Consider the following 24,717-nt stretch of genomic DNA (forward strand, 5'->3'; position numbering starts at 1 on the left):
TTCCTTAGGATGTTGTTATGAGGCCTTATCACTATTTGAATGTTTTTGTAACATGCCTAAAATTAAATAATTAAAAATAAATTGCCTGACATTTTCACCTTTCAAATGGTAACTGTTTAAAGAATTATAAAAATTATGAATGAAACAATAATTGTTAGGGACATTGCAGCATTTTACTTGTGAGGCCCTCCTGCCTGTTTGTATTCAAAATGAAGTGGAATGCTTCAAAAACCAAACAGAAATGAAGCCATTTTGGATTCTGGATGAATATAAGCAAATAAAATCAATATAAGGTAACTAGATCAAAGACTGTATTTTAAAGCATGCAGCCCCCACTATATTTTCATTAGAAAATTAATATCAAAACTCTTTTGTAAAAACGTGTTTAAAGTATAAAACTTTAAATCAAATAAACATATTTAAAATGACTGAAAACACTTTTAATTTTATTACAGTGATTTGTCTCATATTGGTAAATCTATTTTCTATAACTCTAAAAGAAAAAAACATATACATATTTATTTTTATTAAATTCTTTTAAAAATATGGAATGCTTCATGAATATGTGTGTCATCTTTGTTCAGAAGCAATGCTAATCTTCTGTGTATGGTTCCAATTTTAGTACGATATGGGCTGCTACAGAGAACACTATATATATATAGTTCTTAATTGATATATATATATATATATATATATATATATATATATATATATATATATATATTTCTTAATTGATTCGACCAAGTGTAAATGCAAAAATTATTTTTTGAAATAATTCATGTGAAATATTATTGTGAAATATCACAAAAATATCATAATATTGTGAAATATTATGAAAATGCACATACCAACAGGTTAAGTCAGTACATTATAGGATATGAGGTCTGACTTAACAGACATACTTTTTTAAAATATTAATGCTAGAAATTATCACTTCCAAGTGGAGAAATCTTATACATTTATTTACTCTTATTTCCCAGAGTAGTTTTCTGATATCAGCTTGCTCTATAGGATTAGCACTAAAATTAAAACCAATTTGCAGCCCCTTAGTTACTTACTAGTAGTAAAATTAGTGGTTATACTCTGGATAGTTATATTGAATGGAATTCTTGGGTTCTTCTGGACCCACGGAGTTCTGCTTGATTTCTGATGTCTGCCCTGCATGTGGGCAGAGAGAGCAGTAGTAAGCTTTCTACAGATTTACTTTTGCTATCTAAGCTCCAAGGTCCCAGCGATTCCTCCTCACCTAAATTGTGTGGGAATGTTTCAGGATGATTAAAACATGGCAATTATGCAAGTGACATCTCTACTCCTACTATGTCTTTCTTTGATAAGTGAAGAAAAATATTTTTGGATAATTTCCCAGGGAGTGGTACAGCTGCATGGACTTTTCAATACTACCACTGTGCAAGGCTTCATCAACTTTTAGGGAGAGGGGTATGCATCTTTGTTTTGTCCTGCTTCATGAAACTTTTAATATGACGTGATATCGCTGTACAAGGCAAGAAAATGTGTATAGTTCATTTTACTGCAGATGAATTCACAAAGTAATGAGAATAATGATAATCATTGCCTCAAAACTGTTTACTTAATGTTCAACAGAGACTCATAGATCTTGTGAACATTGTATTTTTACTAGTAAGTGTGAGATGTGGTTTCTGTCTGAGAATAAACTAATCTCAAAGTGTACTGACTGGGCTATTGAAACAATCTCAGGATATTAGGTACTTCTGGAACTTTTGTATTAATTACTAGAGGCCCAGCGCACGAAATCGTGCGTGGGTAGGGTTCCTAGGCCTAGCCTGTGACCAGAGCTATCTTCTGCCGCCTCACCAGTCTCCAGTTTCACCCCACCACCACCCACCTGGTTCCCCGTGGTTCCCTGTTGACCATGCTGCAATCAGAGCCTGCAGGCAGGGAAGAGGGGCCAAGAGGTCGACCGTTCAGCCTGCTTGCCAGTCCCAGCCCGGCTCCACCACCACCCACCCGGTTCCCCGGGGTTCCCTGTTCGCCATGCTGCATCAGAGCCTGCAGGCCCTGGGGGGAGAGGGAGGGACTGAGAGGTGGTCAATGCACCTCATAGCGATGGGTCAAGTGGTCGTTCCGGTCATTATTATCGCTGGCCTTTTATATATAGGATGCTGCAACTTGAAGCTATATTATCTTATACCCATTCAGAGTTAACATCTCCATCTCTTCCTCTAGGCACCTACGAATCTATCTCTGTGTCTATTTCTCTATTGTGTTTTTCCCTACACACACACACATACACACACACACACACACACACACACAAACACTTTGATTAGGAAAACATAAAAGTGGTGGAATGCTTTGAGATAGAGATAGAGATGGAGGTATGTCACATAATCACTTTATAAGATTATTGAAAACAAAAATGTTACTTGAACATATTTCTGCAAACTTTATGTAAATATGAGTGTGGTTTATTTATTTTCTTCTGTTTTTAGATTGAATTAAGAAAAATTCCGTTTCTTTAATTTTTTTGTCAAAAATAAATCAAAAGGAATATTAAAAAAAAACACACAAAACACCCTTTATTCTAATGACTAGGTGGCAAATAAAAAAAAAAATTCCAACATAAATCATAATTAAAATTATATCTTTTAAATTTTGGCACAACTACAATGGTTTTTCTTTTTAAGTAAATGTTTTTAGTTTGGAAGACAATCAGATATCTTCTAGGTAGTTGTTACTAAGGTAATTTTATTTGTGATTTCTAAATTCTTGACAACATTGTGTCAAAATAAGCCAATATATAATCCCTACTAATCTTTACCTTAAGAAGTAAAATTATCTTTGTGCTACTATCTTAAAATTCCTACATAATAATAATAATGTTTCAAGGATAATTTATATTTTTAACAGGTGCTAGGCTTTATGGATTGAAGGTAAATGATGAAAAATGAGCCGAAACCGGTTTGGCTCAGTGGATAGAGCGTCGGCCTGCGGACTGAAAGGTCCCAGGTTCGATTCCGGTCAAGGGCATGTACCTGGGTTGCGGGCATATCCCCAGTGGGAGATGTGCAAGAGGCAGCTGATCGATGTTTCTCTCTCATCGATGTTTCTAACTATCTCTCTCCCTTCCTCTCTGTAAAAAATCAATAAAATATATTTAAAAAAAAAAAAAAGAAAAATGAGTTAACATCTTGGTAAAAAGTCTGCTCCATAAACAGGAAATAGAAGATTTTTTTTAAAAAAATTGATTTCTGGAGTCCAACAAATTCCCATTTCTGTGTATCTTTTTTGTTTGTTTGTTTGTTTGTTTTTTTAATTTATAAGAGAGAAAGAGAGAGAGAGATGGAACTCGCAACCTGGGTATGTGCCCTGACCTGGTATGAACGTGCTACCTTTTGGTGTATGGGACGATGCTCCAACCAGCTGAGCCACACTGGAGCTTGTAATTTTAGTTTTATTGCTTCATTAACTAGGATGACATATTCAATTTATAATTACATGACTTATAATCAATAACTGAAAATTTACAAAACTATTAAAATATCTTTTAGATATTTCTATTCCTTTGCAAAGAGAAAAAAAGAATCTAGAATCACTATTTTAATGTCAAGTTCTTAAGTCAAAATTCGAGTTTAAACTATTGAACGAAACTATTACATTAGTGTTGAAACTATTAAGAGCAAGTAATTAAAAATGTTGGCTCAGATGCCGAGACTGATCAAGGCTTTCGTTTACTACTCAGTGTTCTTTGGTGCTCCCCGAGCATGGTGGCTCCGTCCTCCCTGCTCTCTTCTCACTTTTATCTCCTGTGGGGATGCAGTTCCTACATCTATTTACAGAGCTGTCTTCCTTTTAAATCTTAACACATCAATGCCACACCTTTCTGGACATATCCTTCATAAGCATGTGACTAATGAACAAACAATGAATGATCAGTAACTACTCTATGGTAACTTTGGAACTTTCATTTGGGTGTCAAAAATGATACAGAGATTGTTTTCACACTTTGTTGATCTTTAAATAACTTCTTGATAACCTTCCTATCCTTTAAGTCTCATTTACTTCATGTGAAAGAGTTCCACACTTCTTTCAATGCTATTAATATCAATAAGATATTCAGGTTTGACTAAATCTATAACTACTTGTTCTAAATTTGTTTCTGAAAAGTGATTAAATCTGACCATCTTATAAAATAAAAAAAAGGATCTAACATATCTAAAGAACTCAAAGAAATATTAATCTAGACTAGAGATCAAAAAAATGAGCTAAAGATTAAAACAATTGAGAGATGCTGGACATGCATTCTTTGTATGATTTATCTTCAGTCCAATGATACAAAGCTGTCTTTTGCAAAATCACTATAATACTAAAGAATTGATAAATATAGAGTTGCAGTTTTGCACAATGAAAGAATTCTGGAGATTGATTACAGAAACTGAAGATGCTTAATACTGAACTCTATGCTTACAATGACTAAGATGGCGAATTCTGTTATGTATGCTTTATCACAATTAAATTTTTAAAAGAATTAGCAAGAAAAAAAGTGAGAGGATACCTTGAGTTCATAATATCAAATATGAAGCAAAAATTTAATAAATTCAAGGTGCCATTTTTTTAAATATATATTTTATTGATTTTTTACAGCGAAGAAGGGAGAGGGATAGAGAGTTAGAAACATCGATGAGAGAGAAGCATCGATCAGCTGCCTCCTGCACACCCCGTACTGGGGATGTGCCTGCAACCAAGGTACATGCCCTTGACTGGAATCGAACCTGGGACCTTTCTGTCCCCAGGCCAACGCTCTATCCAGTGAGTCAAACCGGCTAGGCTAGGGACAAGGTGCCATTTCCAATTAGTGCCTTAAAAACACCCACAGCCAAGACCGGTTTGGCTCAGTAGATAGACCGTCAGCCTGCGGACTGAAAAGTCCCAGGTTCGATTCCGGTCAAGGGCATGTACCTTGGTTGCGGGCACATCCCCAGTGGGAGGTGTGCAGGAGGCAGCTGGTCGATGTTTCTCTCTCATCGATGTTTCTGACTCTGTATCTCTCTCCCTTCCTCTCTGTAAAAAATCAATAAAAATATATTTTAAAAAAAACAAACAAAAAAAAACACGCACAATGAAAAAACCACTTAAGGAAACTCTAATTTCCTGCCAGTTGCAGTGCTTTATTTTTACTTTCCATGTATTCATTTATTTAGGACTTCATAATTCTAGGTTGATGACTGACTATTGTCCCTTGACCTTTGCATGGACTACTTTGGTTTACGTATTTACTAACTTACATTACCTAGTTGTTTTTAATTATGCATTAAACACCTGAAAATGTGTCATCCAGAGCAAAATCTAAGAGATGGTAAATAACTGGTTTCTTACCACCAATTTTCCCTTTTTAAAAAAAAAAAAAATTTTCAATCTTGGGTAACTATCTCTGAATCATTCATCATTCTCATGCTTTTCTTTTTACATATTTTTTGTGTCTATATATACTCACCTAAAAAGTGTATTTTAGTTGTTTTTCACATTATTCTAGGGAACAAACTATAATTTAAGAAGTATGTTCTTTTCACATAATAATGAATTGTTAAAATCCATCCTTATTGCTTTGCATTCATGTTTTGCTGCTGGCTACTATTTAAAATTGTGTGAAAGTAAAATTGCAGTCATTTAAGCCATGCCTGAATAAATAGCTTCTTTAGGTCCTCATTGTGAACCATTTGAAAGTTAGCTTGTCATTTGAACTACTGTTGGCTCAACCACCCTGCCTATGTCCACCTTTGGATTATAGGTTGTTAAGGTGTATTTTGAATGAACAATCTTGCTTCATCTAAAAATCTCAATAATTTCATTGCTATTAAGAGAGTTTGAGCATAATTCTCTGCCCTTCTTGTTCAGACATAAAACCCTAAAATTTCATTATGAAGATAACATCATATAAACATCAGTGATTTCTAAATCATTTGTTAATTCCAGGTTTAACAAGTTTCTTTCAGGGCATTCCCTCAGGATATTTTCCTTTTCCTCATCTATTAAAATGTTTTCTGTTAACACTGGTGAGAAACATAATAAAGGTTTGTCAGGAACTCTTGGAACATTGAAAGCAATTCAGAGCTTGCTTTTCTTGTTTCTTCTTGTCTATAGCTTAACACACATCCTTTCTTTCTGTAAGCTAATGGAATACTGTATCTGTCTATTTAAACCTTATTTTGCAAAAGAACTTCCTGACATTATTTCCAGTTTGTTTAAAAATAAAACAAAATAGAAACAAGCAAACCTCTTGATACATTCAAGACTGTTAAAATGTGATTAAAAGCTACCAAGCAAGAAGTTTGCTGCCCTTATTCTTAATTATTTGCCCAATAATATTTATGTGCCCTGACCAGGAATTGAACCCTCAACCCTTCAGTGCACAGAAGACATCCCAACCAACTGAGCCATACTGCAGGCCTTGCCCAAAAATTTTTATTATGTAGTGGTTGGGACCCCTTTCCCCCTGTAAGTTCAGGAGACAGTTTGAGTCATATTTTGGCTCTGCTGGTCTTGTGGCCTTTGATATGTTATTTCGTGGCTGTATGAATACGTTTTCTGACCTGAAAATGGAAAGCAAGTCCAGCTATTTCATAGGGTCATTGTGAGATTTAAATAAGATGATGCATATAAAATCCTTAATTTAGTGACAGTTGCATCTGAGCTCCATACATGTTAAATAGGATGGGGCAAAAGTAGGTTCACTGCTGTGAGTATGCAAAACAGAGTTTTTTCCTTGTATTATTATCTATTAATTTTTTATTATTTTCCATACAAATAATTATAAATCGACTTTGCCACACCCTGTATTGTCAACAGACTCACACTGGTTTTTGACATGGAGTGAGTCATAATGGATGCTTGTGACAAAGGGCTCGTGCCCGCACTTCATTGCACATGTTTATAATGCACCACTCTGAGTAAACACAGAAAAACGGGGTAAAAAATAGAGTCTCTTACTTAAGCAAATGCTAATCTGAAATCCTGTTGACACTGCAATAAGAACTTATGGCTTTATCAACATAACTTACCTACTAATAAGTGCAGGTAAAAATAAATAAAATAAACAAGAGTGGATGGTTCTATGTATATATTTTTGGAGAAATTTTTAGGGTGACTTTGGAAAATATTTAAATATCAAACTTCTTGCATCATATCTAACAATATGTTCTTGGATTGATATTAATTATTTAAATTCACAGGCTCACTTCCCTAATTAGAATTGTGGGGTGTCTTAGATATTCGATTCTAACAAAACTTAAAATGTTTTCCAGATTTATTGGCCGGCTGCAAAGGAGCGGGTGGAATTATGTAAATTAGCTGGGAAAGATGCCAATGTAAGTATGAGACTTTAAAGAATATCTTTGTTAAACTGGTACTGATATGATAACAAATATTTATATTGGGTTTTATGAATTAATGATATTAGTGTCCTATTTTAAAGGCTACCCTAACTTATTCTGTGTAAAGATTTTGGTATAAAATATTTCTACCTTGCCAAAAGGAATGATATTATCCTCAGAAATTTAGAACTACTACACTTTCTATATAGTGTTAATTCTGAATATTGTTATTTTTCTCACACAAAAATCTCAGATCCCTATCAAAATATTCAAAAATAAACCATCAGAAACGATTGAATTTCTAGGATTATATATTTTTCATTTACATGCATGCATTTTGTGACTGTACACAAAGCCTTCAGCTTTAGCATTACAAACATGCAATTAATAATTTAATTTAGGTTAACATTAAACTTACAAAATCTAGCAGGATTCTTTCAAAACTTGGCATATAGAGATATTAAGAAAGATTGGTTGAAAATGAATGACAACATTCTGGAATAAAAACTAGAAATATTTTACTCTAAAATTTACTAAGGCACAATTATATAAAATAACTTTTAAGGATAAATTGTGGGGTCCTAATATAAACTTCCAGCCTCAGCTGCCTTAAGGACCAGGGAAAAGCCTTAGATCGGTGTGACTAACCTAAGCATGTTTGGGATGACCTCTCTGGATTGCCTTTGCATTGTCCAAGTTGTCCTGCATGTTCCCCCAAACTGTGTTGCCTGTTTTATCTCCAGCGATGACTGCAGCGCTGTGGCTCTGGCTGCCTCTTCTCATCTGAGCGCTCTGATTCAGGCCAGATGCTCTGTGTTCTGCCCTGACTTCTTGCACTGTGGTGATAGGGAGAATTGCTCTCTTTTTTTTGGCAAATAAATCACTTCCTGAATGTAACTCAAGATGATAAGAGGTTCTAACTTTGGGCAGAAACATGGACATCTTGAGGCTTCTTTTGCAACATCCTCTAATGTTGCCTGTAACCACAATAACACAGGAGTATTAAGCAGAGCACTGTCTTAATATTTAATAACAAATAGTGTGTGTTATATGAAAGCATAATTACATTTTAAAACTCCCACTTTATTAATGTGACAAAAGTAATATAATAGGACACATGGTGCCTAATGAATGGAGAGGAAGGTTAGAAGACTAAGAATCTGAGACAACAAATTTGTTCACTTATTTAGACAGTCATTTATTCAACTTATATTTATTAAGAGCCTGAATATGTGCATAAATATATGTATGAAACTGATAGAGGATCTGAGGTCATTCATGGAGCTTTCAGTATAATGAGGGATACAGATATTACTCAACTGATCTTACACACTGTCACAGTACTGCAAAATAAAATTATCAAAACTAAACAAAGAAAGTTTAATTACGCCTGACTAGGTATTCAGTCAGTATTAAATGTGACCTTTTCAGACACATGTTAGCAGAAATGCATCAGGGAGTGTTAGCATCAAATGCAATAGGGAACAGTTTTTGTGTTCATTTCATCAGAAATGAAAGAGATAAAGCTGTCCTAGAATATATTTCTCTTTCTCCCATGTCTCTATCTCTCCACCCTGTTCAACATCCCAACTGCAAGCAAGTAAGTGCCCTGGTCTGCAAAAGATTCGATGCTTTATGACCTCGTGGGGGGGGGGGGGGGAGATGCTTTGATTATGAGAGTTTCCAAATTATTTTGTTGATTTACAGTGAAAGGTTGGCATAAACAGTACAAACACCTTAACATTCTGTGTTTCACCAGTATCGAGTGTATGATAAGGAGGCAAATAGGGAAAGGGTGTTTCAAATTTACTCCAATAAACTAATGTCAGTTTTACCGGGGAGTAGATGAGGGATAAACACTCAAGGTCAAACAGTCAGTGAAGGTTTTAATTGTGACCGTGTTCCCATTTCAGGATGTTCACCAATTCTAGTTATACAGTAACTCAGTTGCCCCTATTACTAAGTTAAAGCAAATGGTGATAAATTTTTCTGAAGGTAGCATCCAAGAACACATAGGACCCAGCATATGAAAACCACTCTTCCATTTCAGTTGTAACAGGGGCTTAGTAATAACCTCTAACCTTTAAGCACACCTCCTGCCAACCCAGGATTAGAGATTTGGGGAGTTTTGCTCATTTTGCTGAAGTCTATAAAGTTTGCTGTTGAATCATGTAGGGATAATACAAGCCTTTGTTTCCTTTTCAATTTGTCCCTTTAAAATAATATTACATTAGAGTTACTAAGAATAGCTTACACTTTTATAGCACTTACCATGCTCTGAGAGTTGTTTTTAATGCTTTACATTTATAATCTCATTTAATCCTTATGATTATATGGTATGCTAGATTTTATTATTATTTCTCATTTTCTAGATGAGAAGACTGAGGCCAGAAAAATTAAATGACTTGCCCGGTATCACATATCTAGTAAATAGTGAAGCCAGGAATTGAATCCAGAAGTCTGGCCCCCACAGTCTGTGTTTTCACACCACACTATATCCCACGCATTAAGTCTGCGCTTTATGTCTGAGGTCTGAAATCTGTATTATCTCTCCAGTCATTTCTCTCTTCAGTGTGACCATAACATAGATCCTCATTCTTCAGCATTGCAGAGGTGTCTGCCAGCAGAAAACTGAGACAAGTGTGGGGTTTTATTGACATTTTTTACTACCTTTGGCATTGCCCTCTCTTTTCCCTTCTCTCTAGTAATTTTTACCTACTTCCCCAGAGTGTGTTTAGGATTAACAAGTGTTTGGAAAGACTACACCTTTACACAAAGGTACTATATAACTGAAAAACAGTGAATTATTTACCATAATGAGAGTTCGCTAATTGGGGTGGGGACAGAGTAGAAGATGAGGAAACAAAAGACAACTATTCCACTTTCTTGAACACAGTTCCCAGATCAATCCAGGGAAGGAAAGGGATGACAGGAAACTGTTCGGTCATACTTTGTTTCTGCTTAGAATATTTTTCAAAAGATAGTCACTAAAGAAGTGCCTTTAGTCCTGATGATGAAGGGTGGGGTAAACGGGTCACTCAGGCAAAGAATGCACAGGGTGCAGACAGCCTGGCCTCAGTCCGTTCACCGCGGAGACACACAACCTGTCAATAGAGCCATGACGTAGAGTTCAAGGCTCTTGCTTCTCTACAGTCCTGTGATTACAATTTTTTTTAGAACATCTGAAAGTAAAACAAAGTGTTCATTGTAGGAAGTTTGCAAATTATATAGAAATCATCTGTAAATAGTTCCTCCCCCATGAACATTACCCAGAGGTAGCTGGTGACATTTTGATGTTTATTCTTCTATCTTATCTATTTACTATTTCAGAATGAAATCATTGTTTACATAGCCCCTTAAAACACTTTTTTTTTTTCACTTCACAGACTGCCACGAGCATTTTCCCATGTCATTAAATTCCTTTTTATAACACTACTTTTAATAGCTATACCGCATTCCTCTATATATTATTTCATCAATCCCCTATTGTTAGAAGTTTGGTATAAATCCAGTTTTAATTATTGTGAATGATGCTGCACAGGAAAAACCTCATATAAAAATATTGTGAACATCTTTGACTATTGAGTAGAATTATTGCTGAAAGGATATAAAATTTTTTATACACTCTGCAAAATGGCCCTCCGGAAAGTTTCTGCCTCTTGTGCTTTAACCAGCAGTGATGCTCATGAGAGAGTGTATTTCCCAAACCCCTGTTAATATTGGATACAACATATAGTTAACATTTAATACTGATACGTAAATGAATAAAATAAACACATTAAATATTTGCCAAAAAACATAAAGCTATTTTTGTTGTTTCAGCTTGAATTTTTTTATTACCATTAAACCTAAATATTTTATTTTTTGGAATGGCATATCCCTACAATTTGTTCATTTTTTAATTTTAGCATTTTTTTCCTTACTGATTATTTACAGATTTTCAATATTTGCAGATATATATAACTATATTTATAATAAAAATATATTATTACACTGATCTACTCATGTAAAAAATATTCTTTACAAGTTGTTTTATTTGATATAGTCTTTTAAATGTTTAAGTAAGCATCTCTCTCTTTTTTTTTCTTTAAAATGTTTACCTTTGCCCTCCTACCACAACTGGGTTTAGCGGTGTAGAAATCTCCACTGTTAAATCTTCCATTTTTAAGAGAGAAATGTGATATTTGGATTACCATGTATTTATTTTGAAGCGTTAAAATATTTTCAAAGCTATAAGTCCTAAACAGATATCTCTGCAGACTGGATTCTACTCGAGGTCTGCTAGACAAAACCAACATGCAGCAGTGACAGGCATGTGATGAATGATCAAAAATGTTTGATGTCCAAGCCAGTTTGGCTCAGTGGATAGAGCATCAGCCTAAAGACGGAAGGGTCCCGGATTCCATTCCTGTCAAGGGCACGTACCTCAGTTACAGGCTCGATCCTGGGCCCTGGTAGGAGCCCATGTGGGAGGCAATGAATCCATATGTCTCTCTCACATGTATGTTTCTCTCTCTGTCTCTCCTCCCTTCCACTCTCTCTATAAATCAATGGAAAAATATCCTTAGGTGAGGATTAACAACAACAAAAGGTTTGATGACCACAATATTCTGAAAAGTAAACTAAAAACAAAAACAGACCAGATTCCTAAGTCATGAGAGTCTTCTCCTATATAACCTAAATAAATTAAAATGAACAGCCGAAACCGGTTTGGCTCAGTGGATAGAGCGTCGGCCTGCGGACTGAAGGGTCCCGGGTTCGATTCCGGTCAAGGGCATGTACCTGGGTTGCGGGCACATCTCCAGTAGGAGATGTGCAGGAGGCAGCTGGTCGATGTTTCTCTCTCATCGATGTTTCTGACTCTCTATCTCTCTCCCTTCTTCTCTGTAAAAAATCAATAAAAAAAAATATATTAAAAAAAAAAAATAAAATAAATTAAAATGAACAATTTATAAGTCACTTATCAGAATTACATATAAAGTTGGATTGGATTTAATTGGACTATATCTAAGTCTAGAGAATTACATGCACTTCTGTTTCACTAATACAGGGTGTCCCCCCAAATATGTATACAAACTTTAAGAGCTGCTGGCTCAGTTTTGAAAATGAAATGTATTTTAATAAACACTGCCTTTATAATTATTCAAAGTGTGGGTATGTGCTTTTTTGAGACACCCTGCATTTTTCCAGCTATCTAGTCAGAGGCTAAAATTCCAAGTGTTAATACATAAACTAAAACATATTTGTCTTTTCTCCAACTACTAACTCAGCTTTATATTTGTTTTAGAAATCACCTAAGAAAATGTTTTATTAGTAGTTATATAAACGTGTGGATATATGTGAGAGGTAAAATATTGAAACAAATATTACTCGAGAGAATTTTTAAAAGTTGATAACTTGTTTTCTCTCTTTCTGCTCATCTCTCTTCCACTGGGGGGAGGAGGTAGAAAAGGGAGTAGGTAGAAGGAATGAGGGAAAGAAGGAGAAATTCAATACATTCCCAAAGATGAGTATATTACTCAGTGAATTGAATTGTTTGGTCACATACAACAACCCTGCCATTGTGGGCAATAGCTGACAAGTTAGCCAGCTTTCAGGGAAAGTTGAAAAAGCTGCTTCTCAAAGTTATCTTTCTTCATGCCTCACAGAATTATGCTGCCATTAATAGCCACGCTGCAAGTCACTAAGTGAATTAAATCGAGTTAATTATTGCTTGTGCTATTTAAACAAAACTTTGGAAGCTCTGTTCATAAAAAGAAAAAAAAAAAAACAATCTTTGAAACAGAAAAATAAGTTACAAATTAAAGGGGAAATCATTGTAAAGTTTTTGCCTCACATCACTGGTTTGGCTGAAACCTCCACCCAGGCAATTTTGAATTACAAAACCTTATCTTTCAGGATCTTGGTTTCCCAGGTTTCTTGCCTTCTGGCAGCCAGTTCCTTTTCATTGCCTCCAGACTGCTTAGGGAACCATCCTCAATCAACTTCAGTACAAAAAAGTTTGCGCAGAGCTGTAAAACTATGTCCTGTTAAACAGGACCCATCCGTACATTGCCCTATTCCATATCAGCCCAGTCTGAGAGAGGGGAGGCATTTCATAAATAAATCCTTGCTAATAGTTTACCAAGTCAGAAATGAGCATAATAGGTTAATTTCCTGGGCTGAGTGCATTTTAATAAAGTACTCCTGGAAAAGTCAAAATATGTGCCCTGGCCCATGGGACTTAGTTCGTTGGGCATAATTCTGTGCACCGGAAGGATTCTGATTGGATTCCCGGTCAGGGCACATACCCAGGCTTCATTTTCCATTCCTGATTGGGGTGTGTTCTGGAGGAAACCTGTGGATATTTCTCACATCGATGTTTCTCTCGTCCTCTTTCTCTCTTTTCCTCTCTCATAAAAGCATTTTAAAAAAAGATTTTTTATAAGTTAAAGGATGTGAAGTGTTTTTGGTGTGATTTGGAGCTTTTCCTTTATAATCACTAAAACCATCTCTCTCTTTTTTTTTTTTTTTTAAAGAATTGTTTATTGATTTTTAGAGGGAGGGAGGGAGGGAGAGAGAGAGAGAGAGAGAAACATGGATGTGAGAGCACAACATCAATAGTCTGACTCCTGCATGCCCCCTGGGGGTGGAGCCTGCATGCAGGACATGTGCCCTTGACCAGGATGTAACCAGCAGCCTCCTGGTGCGGGGAAAGATGCCCAACCAACTGAGCCACACTGGCCAGGGCTAAAATTTTATCTCTTATGTGTATAAAACTTTACTCTGGGCCTTATTTGCCTTTGTAAACAGTGCTGTGTCTCTCAGAGTCCTTAATCTTTCTGACTCCATAATGTATACGCTAGAAAGGGAGTTGTTTTATTCCTTTATACAAATATTTAGTTCAGAATCTTGTAAAAGTAATGTTTTATTCATCTTAGGCTACTAAAACAAAACACTGTAACCTGGGCGGCTCAAAGAACAGACATTTAGCCGAAACCGGTTTGGCTCAGTGGATAGAGCGTCGGCCTGCGGACTCAAGGGTCCCGGGTTCGATTCCGATCAAGGGCATGTACCTGGGTTACAGGCACATCCCCAGTGGGAGATGTGCAGGAGGCAGCTGATTGATGTTTCTCTCTCATCGATGTTTCTAACTCTCTCTCTCTCTCCCTTCCTCTCTGTAAAAAATCAATAAAATATATTAAAAAAAAAAAAAAAGAACAGACATTTATTTCTGCCAGTTCTGGAGGCAGAGAAGGTCAAGATGAAGGTGCCGGCTGATTGGGCTCCTGGTGAAAAGTCTCTTCTTGCTTGCAGATGGCCATCTTCCTGTTGTATCTTCACAAAGCAGAGAGTGAGAGCGAAAGCTCCCCAGTCTCTTCTTAATCCCATCCTGAGGATCCTATTCTCATGAATAGCAGACACAGCTATTCATTCTAAAATCAAAAGAGCCCCGGGCATATTGATACTTAAGATAGGGCAATGAGAGTAGGTCATTGAGGATTATCTTAAATGGATTATCTCCCAAAGGCCCCATCTCCTGGTACATCCTTGTACCATCACACTGGGGAGTTAGGGTTTCAACCTATGAATTTTTGGAGGACACAGATGTTTAGTCCATAACAATTACCTTTTAACTGTAGGATTATTTGGTAAAATTGAGCTTTTGGAAAAAAAAAAAAAGATGGAATAACTGGCAGTGAGTCAATCCTACCTCACTCCAGCCATATAATTCTACTCTTGCCCTCCCTGTGTGCTAGTCCTTGTGTAGCTCTCACACAAGGACTCTTGGATCTCTTTGTAGGGGTAAAGACAAAGAGATAACAGTCCCTTCAGTGTGCATTAGTGAACAAAATAAAGAGATATTAAAACCTCTTACCTAGCAATGAAGCCACATTTCAGTTTATCTCATGATCCATACACATTTACTCATATTACTGTGTCCCCATTATTTGTTCAAATCCATTCATATGGCATATTTGCTCTCTGAGTTAGGTTTTTAATTGAGCTTGCCTAACATGATGCCAAGGAACATGAAGCTGGTTTCCTATGGTGCCTTTTTGCAAATGGAAAATAAGTTCTCCTCATCAGACACCTTGGAACGAAGGTGAAAAACGGACATGATTTTGTTAAATAAGACTATATGCCAGAAAATTGTCTTAATGAATGTAAAATGTTCAGTTTTTAGGAATCTACATATAATAATACAGGGGAACATATACTAAATACATGAAATTATCCAAGACAATGAAAATGTCCATAGTGTTATTTGCACATCCTTAGATGTAACCCCCCTCTCTCTCTCTCTCTCTCTCTCTCTCTCTCTCTCTCTCTCTCTCTTTTTTTTTTTCAGCATGCAATCTAAGCAACCACATTGAGCTATCCTCCTCCTATTAGAGAGGCTGACTCTTCCTACCCAATAAAGAAACACCCTTTACTTGTGTAGCTGAGGGACTATTATTGTCCTTTCATGTAGTCTTAAGCAACTGTGTTGTTTATAAGGAAGCAGAGAACAGAAGACTCAGTGCGTTCACTGTAACATTCTTTTGTGATAAAATGTGCAGATTTTATTAACTGGGATCTACAAATTCTGGAGACATAAAATTGCCAAGGTAGCTGGATGGGTACTAGGAACTCTATCACAGCATGCAGACATAGCTATTCACTCTAAAATCAAAAGAGCCACCGGGATATTGATATTTAACACAGGGCAATAATAAGCTATTATTAAATATTATATTATTAATTTAAACCATGTAACAATTTTATTAATAAGCGGCTGTTTGCCTTTTAAAAATGTATTTAATTCTAAAAACCTTCCCACCAGTCCAGTGAGGTCATTGGTGAGTTGTGTGTGTGTGTTTTAGTTTCTTCCTACCAACCCCCAAAACAACAGTGCCATAAGCCAGTGCCTGACTGGTAAAGAACCCATGGCCATCCAGATAAGGATAGTGAACCTCTGTGGTTCCATACGTTTCCCACTTAGTAAAGTCTTGCCCATCTCTTGGATAGAGTCAATCTAGAATAAAAGCATGTTATAGCCCAGTGTTTTCTCTTTGGGTCCAGGAATCATGAAGCCATAATGAAGAAATTGTTTCCAGTAATTTTGTAATGATAAGAAGTCACTTTTGGAGATAAATTGAAAATTGTACATAATAACAAAAATGACTGAAAAATTGAGTTTGACAAGTAACAGGGGCATGGAAAATAATTGTTATAAAGATAATAAAAATATAAAGAAATATTTTGGGGCCTAAGCATATGAAAAATAACTAAAAATGTAAAAATTTCTTTAAAATTTGGATTTTGTATAAAAATATTCATGGAAAAATAGAAGACATTCTTGGAATAAGCAGAAATTAGTCTGAGTCTTGAAGGCTCTGTAATATTGAAAATAAATGGAAATAGTCTGGCCAGTGTGGCTCAGTGGTTGAGCTATGACCTATGAACCAGGAGGTCCCGGTTTGATTCCCAGTCAGAGCACATGCGGGTTGTGGATTCGGTCCCCTTTGTGGGACCGAATGGTTCTCTCTCATCATTGATGTTTCTATCTCTCTCTTTCTCCTTCTCTCTTCCTCTCTGCTATATATATATATATATATATATATATATATATATATATATATTTTTTTATACTAGAGGCCCGGTACACGAAATTTGCACACGAGTAGGGTCCCTAGGCCTGACCGGCGATCAGGGCCGATCTGTGGGGTGACCAGTGGGGCAATCGTGGGGCCTGTGCAGGCGCCCGCCTTGGCTGGCATGGCACCGCCTCTCGCCAACCCTGTTCTGCTGCCACCGCTGGTTGCCTCCCTCCAAGGGGCAACCGGTGGGGCGATCAGGTGGCCCCACTGGCACCCACCTTGGCTGGCTGGGGGCCTGCAGGCTGGGGCAGCTCTTGCATTGAGCGTCTTCCCTGGGTGGTCAGTGTGCATCATAGCGACCAGTTTGTTCCACTGTTTGGTCGATTTGCATATTAGACTTTTATATATATATGAAGTAAATAAATGGAAATAAAATGGTAGGGCATTCCAGCCAATAAAAATGGGACACATATATAGGAATACAGATCTGTGTTCAGTGTAGCTGAGACAGTTTATGTTGCAAACAGCAGAATCTATATGGTGAACATCAGAACATGATAAGTTTTGATCTCTAGGTAATTCTTGAAAAAAAGTATGTATACCTCATTAATATTCTATGTATATTTATTCTACAGACCCCATTAAGTATCACTGTAGAGATGTACATTCTGGAACCCTGATAATTTCAAACCTTTAAAATTTCAAAAAGTTTCAAAGTCAATCATTTAAGCCAGTTTCTAATTTGTTTTATCTTCTTGCTAAGTCAGGTGTCTAATTTGTCATAAATCTTTTTCAGTTCCCCTTATTTTTGATGATTTATCTACTTGAAAAGCAGGTGGCATGAATTATCATTTTTCAAAAACTTGAATTGTATGCTAATGCTTTTATTTTTTTATTCCCAATAGACAGAATGTGCAAATTTTATTCGAGTCCTTCAACCCTATAATAAAACTCACATTTATGTGTGCGGAACTGGAGCATTCCATCCAATATGTGGGTATATTGATCTTGGAGTCTACAAGGAGGTAATATAATGAAATTGCTTGAAAACAATTTATTGTAATACTTTATTATGAAACATGGAGTCATATAATTTGTGTATGGTATAAGAACTCATGTTCCCAACCACTTTATGGATTGCCATTTTGATTATATACTTTATCTATCTAATAAAAATTGTCTTATTAAAAGTTTTTTTTTAGTGAGATGATCAAAATTAATAGTGCAAAATGTTAAAAGTGCATGTTTTTTATGGGCTCTATGTATGTCTTCATTTTCTCTTGAGGTTTTTTTACAACTAGATCTGTTTTGTATGTTGCTATTGGTAAAAATCCATTTCCCACAAGACTTTGCAATGGAATTGTATCTTTTAAGAAATTTTATTTTTTCCATCCAACAAATTTGACCTGTTATGTTTATAGTGGTGGACATTAAGTACAGAAAATGTAACGATTTTCTAATAACTGTATATAGATAGTCATATTAGCACACTGAACCCATTATTTCTGCTGGACCAAATTGACATAGTGGAAATAAAGTATATATTAATTAGGAGTAATGTATAGCAGCTCTCTCTGAGCATTTCAATAAATAAGAAACATGCAGATTTCAGAAATGTAATTAATAACTAATCTATCAGAAGGTTTTTGTGTGTCATGGATTATACCACACATTTTACATGAATTGTTTTCTTAGAATTTCACAACACTCGTAATGAAGTTAGTATCTTTATCACTTCTAATTTATAAGTTACGAAACATTGAGTCTCAATGGAATTAAATAACATGGCCAAGATCACCCAACTAATAAATGCTCTAGCAAAGAACTCAACCAAAGCACTCAGTCTCTAGACCAAGCTTGCACAACTGTGCTTTTGGAACCTGTACTCTAAAGTGTATCCTTGTATAGGTTGATGGTTGCACTGTCATCCTTATGTTTATGTATATGCTTCTTGTGAGTAATCACGCATATTTGCAGAATGGGCTTCATGATTGATATTAAAGTCTGAGTTTATGGAACAGGTTTCTTTATATTGATTTAACTGATTCATGCAGAAATCAAATTCACAACTGTGGCTGGATAAATTTTCCTCTCTAACCAACTTGTCTAACTAGCCCAGACTCAATGGTTTGAAAATAAAGCAACCATGATAGTTAAATCTCTGAACCACTAGGAGACTTGGCAACTTGAATCCATCATTCTTTGTTGCTTGTGTAATGTTCTCTTGGCTAGCTTTGATGAAGGATAATGTATAATAGTAGCTCACAGCACAGGGTGTAATTATATGAGATAGCCCCACAGTTTGGATGTGTTTTGAGGCCTGAGGCTAAAGGCCAAACTCACAACCTGCTGAGGGATGCAAAGAGTGTTCTTTAGCTCCTAAAAGTCACAAGTGCTGAAAAGGAATTTAGATGGAGCTAATTATTTAGCTTCAGACTGTCAAGAAGCCCAGGAGCAGGGAAATTTACAAGTTCTGGGAGAATAAGAGAATTATGAGCGCACAGGCGTATGGAGCCTTTTGAGTTTGCTGCTGGTCAAGAGTACAGGTAACTGTAGTCATCCCTGCTTGGAGACTGTAACTTTGTGAATGAATTATTAGTCCTAGGAATTCATTGTTCCTCCAGAGGGAATTTGCAAGGCTCTTCCATTTTCAAAGTAGACAAGGTTGCTCTGGAGGTGACTGAGAAGAGGGAACTAATATATAACAGGGATGAAGAAGAGAAGTATGGGAAATCCCCTTTCTGGGAACTCCTGTTCAGTGCGGCTGGGGCAATGGGCGGAAGGGTCAAAACACTCAAATGAATCCCAGATTTCTGCGTTTGGCAGTGAGTTGGAGAGTGGTGTTATTTACTGAGGTGAGAATAGTAACAAGTTTGTGGGGAGACTGGTGAGTTAGTTTTGTACGTGCTGCATTTGAGAAATGGTCAGCAGGTCATGCCAGTGGGAAGTTAGATCTGGATTTCAGGACAGAAGTCAGGGCTGCTGTCAACAACTAATCATTGGAGCTCGAGGAGCCAGAGTTTGAATTATGGCTGCAGTCACTTACCAGCTCCGTGGTCTTGTGCACACTGCATAAGCTTTCCAAGCTTCTGTTTATTCAGCAAAACAATGATACTAATACTAACTACCTCACAGAGTAATTTTGAGGACAAAATGAGAAAATTATAGTATAGGCTTTGGCATAGCACCTGCTTCATTCCAGCCACTTAATACTCAGCGGTAATAGCCCACAGAAGCACAGAAAGGTACAAAAGCAAGGATTTCAAAAGTATTGTATTAATGTCTGCTATATACATCATATACATATACATATACATATACATATACATATACATATACATATACATATACATGTATTCTTCAAAACTTGGAATGCCTGATAGCTGTTAAATAATTATATTGGAAGTATATTCTATTTTCCTTCTCCTGATGCAAATCTCATCTTTAAATGAGAAAAGTATTGATAAAAACTTTTCCTAGTTGTGATGATTAAATATTTCCTATCACTCTTGCTTTGTTTCAACAATATTTCAGTGTGCAGCCTCGATATATGCTTTTTGCAAAAATAATTAGATTAAGGAATTAAATGGAGAAAAAAAAATCTTATGAGTTGAAGCTGTCTCAAAAGTTAGAATGCCATGTAAAGTAGTCAGTTTATCTGAGGCAGCCCATTTAATCAGCCATTATTTTTTACATCATCTTCCTGTTGGTGTCCTTGACTCTGGCCCAGGGAAACTTGCTTCCCCACTGTCTCCTTTGTCCAGGAGATTATAAGGGAGGCCTTGTCCTCAGCCTGCACAAATACCCATTTTACGGGCTTATCTTGAGAATTTAATGAAATGTTGCATTATGAAAACAGAAGTCTGTACAATTATAAGGGCGTATTTAGTACTTTGCATCCACTGTGACATTCTCTCAGATATTTTCTTAGTTTTTTTTAGCTTTTCACTCTGATCTTCTGCCACAGCAGGATTCAGCTTACTTTCCCCCTTTACAATGTACTATTATAGGCTTTAGAGTCAACACTTCTGTTTGATCTGTGAAGAGTAATGTCCCCTTAACAATATTTAAACATACTTAAGAACCACTATCTACAGGTGTGTTTTTCCTGACATACCTTTAGCCTCATCCACAGTTGGAAAGCAGCCCTAAATGTATTCGCACTAGGCTTTTTTTTCATGCCTAGTCTCCGCTCTCATAGCTTGCCATTAGCTGACCTGTTCTAATTAAATATACTTGGGCTTGATCATGTTACATGGTCACTGTGAGGCTACTATAAATTGATTTCAACACATTTTAAGTTCATGAGTTTGAATTCTGAGACTACATTAGTTAAAAGCATGAACTTTGGAGACAATGCGAGTTCAAACTACTGCTTTAATTCTTACTAGCTTTGTGATGCTGAACAAGGTAATTAATCCCTCTATCCTCAATATTTCTCTTGTAAAGTTGGAATTCTCAGAGCAGCTTCATTATTAGGCTTATGACATGGATTCACTGAGACAACATACAGTGGGGTCTTGACTTACGAGTGTCCCGAATGAAGAGTTTTTCGAGATATGAGCCGTCTCTCAGCCGATTTTTTGCTTTGAGTTGCGAGCTAAAATTCGGGTTACGAGCCAGCTTCAGATACCCCACCGCTAGTTGGCGCAGCGAACGTCACAGTGAACGCCACAACATCAGCCCAGCATCACATGTCTCACTCCTTCACTTTTTGATTTGACATACGAGTAATTTGAGTTACGAGCTCCGTCACGGAACGAATTAAACTTGTAAGTCAAGGCCCCACTGTACATAAAGTTTCTGGCCCATGGTTAGTACCTACTGACTGTTAGGAACCTTACTATTTAGTATTAAAATGCATTTACTTGGAACTGTAGAATAACAATTGTTAATCATGCTATTTAAATTACTATTGCTATTTTTTTAAAGGCAATAGCTACTGTTGGTCTTGTTCATAAGAAAAACATCTGACATGGCAGATAATACAATAAATAATCCAGTTCCTCTATCCCTTTTGTTTCATTGCTTGCTTTCTAGAGAAGTAGCACTGAATGGTCCTTTTTTATGACATGTATGTGTGCTCTGATACAACTCTGTAGCTACACCATCTAGAGAGAATGTCTGAAATGCCGGATTTCTCTAGCGCCTAGGCAGGCTGAGTCATCAGCCCTTTTGCTGTAGGGTAGTGTTGTCATTGTTATGAACCACTCAAGCTCGTGGGACCGTATTCATTATACATTCATATTTTTCTTGGAAAGTCCAACTTAAGATGTTATTTTTTTTCCTGAATATTAAAATATGCCAATGTCATTCAGTGTCTGTGGCCACTATTGTACAAATAGACGTTTCAGCCAAAATAACTATGTGGCTTTTAATGTGTACAGTGTTTTCATAACAGTGAAAATACTGTAACAGGATATTTTTTGCCCACATGCATCAACAGCTATGAAAATGAACTTCCTACCTTAAAACATTTTATGTCACTAAAATTACAAAGTACAACAAGGCTTACGTAATTTGGAATAGTTGCAGATGCTTAGGTAAATAGACCATAATAGCTATGGAAGTATAAATATTATAGTAAATTTATCTCATAGTGGAGGAAATTGACTTGCTAAGCTCAACAAATTACTTATTAGACTTAAAAAATATGTGTGTTTGATGGTGATATTGATAATGATAGTGGTCCAGACTACATAAATTTATGAATATATTAGTACTTCTGACAGAAAAATCCATTCCGTATTATTATTATTACTTTGGGCAAGCAGAGACCAAAACATGGAGATGGAGTCTTGCCAGTAATAACATTTGCTAAAGAGTTAAGGAGCACAGCATGATGCACATGCTGTATGTGCTCCATCAGTTTTTATTGAATTAATGAGTTGGATATTAGTTCTTATATCCTAGGTTCTTGCTGATTCTGATATTTTAAGAAATCTCACTTGTGTTAATATTTCTCATAACAGGAAGTTATGTTCAAGCTAGACACGCACAACTTGGAGTCTGGCAGACTGAAATGTCCTTTTGATCCTCAACAGCCTTTTGCTTCAGTAATGACAGGTAAGATCAATGACAGGCAGTTCTTGCTTTAGGTGTTTTAACAAGGTATGTGTAAATTAAACTACATTTTTATATTGAGTCAAAGATTATTTTGGAGTCTTCCGCTGACCATAGTGTTTTAGTGCCAAATCTCTCTATATTTAACATCCTTATCAATAAAGTGAGGTCTCAGCCTTCCTTACTGTCTGCACAGTTATGTTTTACATGAACTTCTGCTTGAATTCTTTTTAATGCAAATCACACACACTCACCTGTTCTTAAATTTTACACTTAAATGTCTCAGATTATCTTTGCTGAGCTGTGTCCCCATAAATTTAACAATTCCTTAAACATAATATGTTTAAAATGTTAAGACTTAAGTAGAAGGATTAATGATAAGACATAAACGGATAAATTAATAAAATAAATTAATCAAATTATAGAGTACAGATAATTGGATACCTTTTATTCCCATTTCACATGCTAATAAAAATTTCACATGTTCACTAATTTTTACTAGCATGTTCAGTCTTCTCTAGCTTTGTATACATCTTAAGTTTTCTTATGAGAAGACTCTTCTGTTTAAAGAGCGCAGTGCTGTGTGGTCTGAAGTCTACTCTGAGGAATGTCGGCACAGCATTTCAACCATTATAAGAACTCCTTTTGTCTTGGTTTAGTTCGTGACTTTATTCTCTTTTTATTTAGCTTGTCTATCAAATGTTTGAATAGTCTATGCGAGTGAAGCACCATGACATTTTAATTTTCACTTAGTGAGAACTGGTGAACTCCCTTTGAAGTGAAAGCTTGTGTTTTTGTGTGTTTTGAAAATCGTGACTAATGTTCAGTCATTATCCTAAAAAAATGAGATAGATGATTTGTGATTCTAATCTGTCAAGAAGGGTTAACACACCCTTAATAAAAAACAATAGATGGTAGGCATCGGTGACCCCTCTTAAGAATCTCTAAGTAATTTAAATACAAGGAAGACAGTTTTAAAGCCTGGATCTACAGATTCAGTTTTGGAGTTGAAACACAATTTTTTTTTTCTGAAAAAAATGTTCAAATAGTTAAAATTTTGTTTGAAGGTAATAATTTTGTTTCCTTTACTCCTACCAAACTTTTTCCACAATGACTTTGTTGATGTTGGTTTTTTGTACTTTTGTTTTTAAAAAATTTTCCCCAAATGAAATGTTTCCATTTACCACGTATTTTAAGGGAATGTTTTAAGAGATGGAAGCAGTGCATTTTGTACATTTACATTATTTACTGGATTTCTCTATTTTGTGCTTTTTTTTTATTGAGGTTGAGTGTTGTGTCAATTAGTTTAGTAAAAACTCATTTAGATGGATATAATCAGAGGATTTAGAAGGTATTTGAATCACTTATACAAAAGCAAAATTTGAATATATGTGAGGAAAATTGGTCTTCAGTGATAAAACAATGTCTTTATTGTTCTTTCATTTAGACATTAAAAAAATATAAATTTTCTGTAGAGATTGGCCATTTTTCATTTTGGTCTATTAAGGTTAACCCAAAGTAGTTGACTATAAAGATTTCTTGCAGTAGCTTAGCTCTCAAAAAGGCAACACATTCTATTATAGGGATAGCATTTTTTTCTGCCACCTTCCTCCACCCCAACAATGTGATAATAATCATTGGGAAACTTTGACCATCCCCTTCCTCTTTTCTCCCCTCCAATCCTTTTCTTTATGCCTCCCCCACCCCCATCTCCCTTTACTCTCTTCCCCTTCCTGTCATCT

The 24,717-nt window shown here is 36.0% G+C and overlaps 1 protein-coding gene and 1 non-coding gene across 4 annotated transcripts in view; one reads left to right on the forward strand and one right to left on the reverse strand.

The window, feature by feature from the left end:
* Window positions 1-24,717, forward strand: part of SEMA3D (semaphorin 3D) — a 196,806-nt gene that overhangs the window by 102,644 nt on the left and 69,445 nt on the right. For all 3 annotated transcript variants that reach the window (XM_036328333.1, XM_036328331.1, XM_036328332.1), the window contains exons 4-6: window positions 7,281-7,343; window positions 17,818-17,937; window positions 22,885-22,978. In XM_036328333.1, coding sequence (XP_036184226.1) covers window positions 7,281-7,343; window positions 17,818-17,937; window positions 22,885-22,978 — 277 coding nt within the window. The remainder of the gene's footprint in view (window positions 1-7,280; window positions 7,344-17,817; window positions 17,938-22,884; window positions 22,979-24,717) is intronic.
* LOC118666652 lies at window positions 540-641 on the reverse strand. The gene has a single exon (XR_004971010.1). It is a non-coding gene; the product is annotated as a U6 spliceosomal RNA (small nuclear RNA).

This window comes from Myotis myotis, unplaced genomic scaffold (assembly GCF_014108235.1).
Source record: "Myotis myotis isolate mMyoMyo1 unplaced genomic scaffold, mMyoMyo1.p scaffold_m19_p_11, whole genome shotgun sequence".
NCBI classification, from domain to species: Eukaryota; Metazoa; Chordata; class Mammalia; order Chiroptera; family Vespertilionidae; genus Myotis; species Myotis myotis.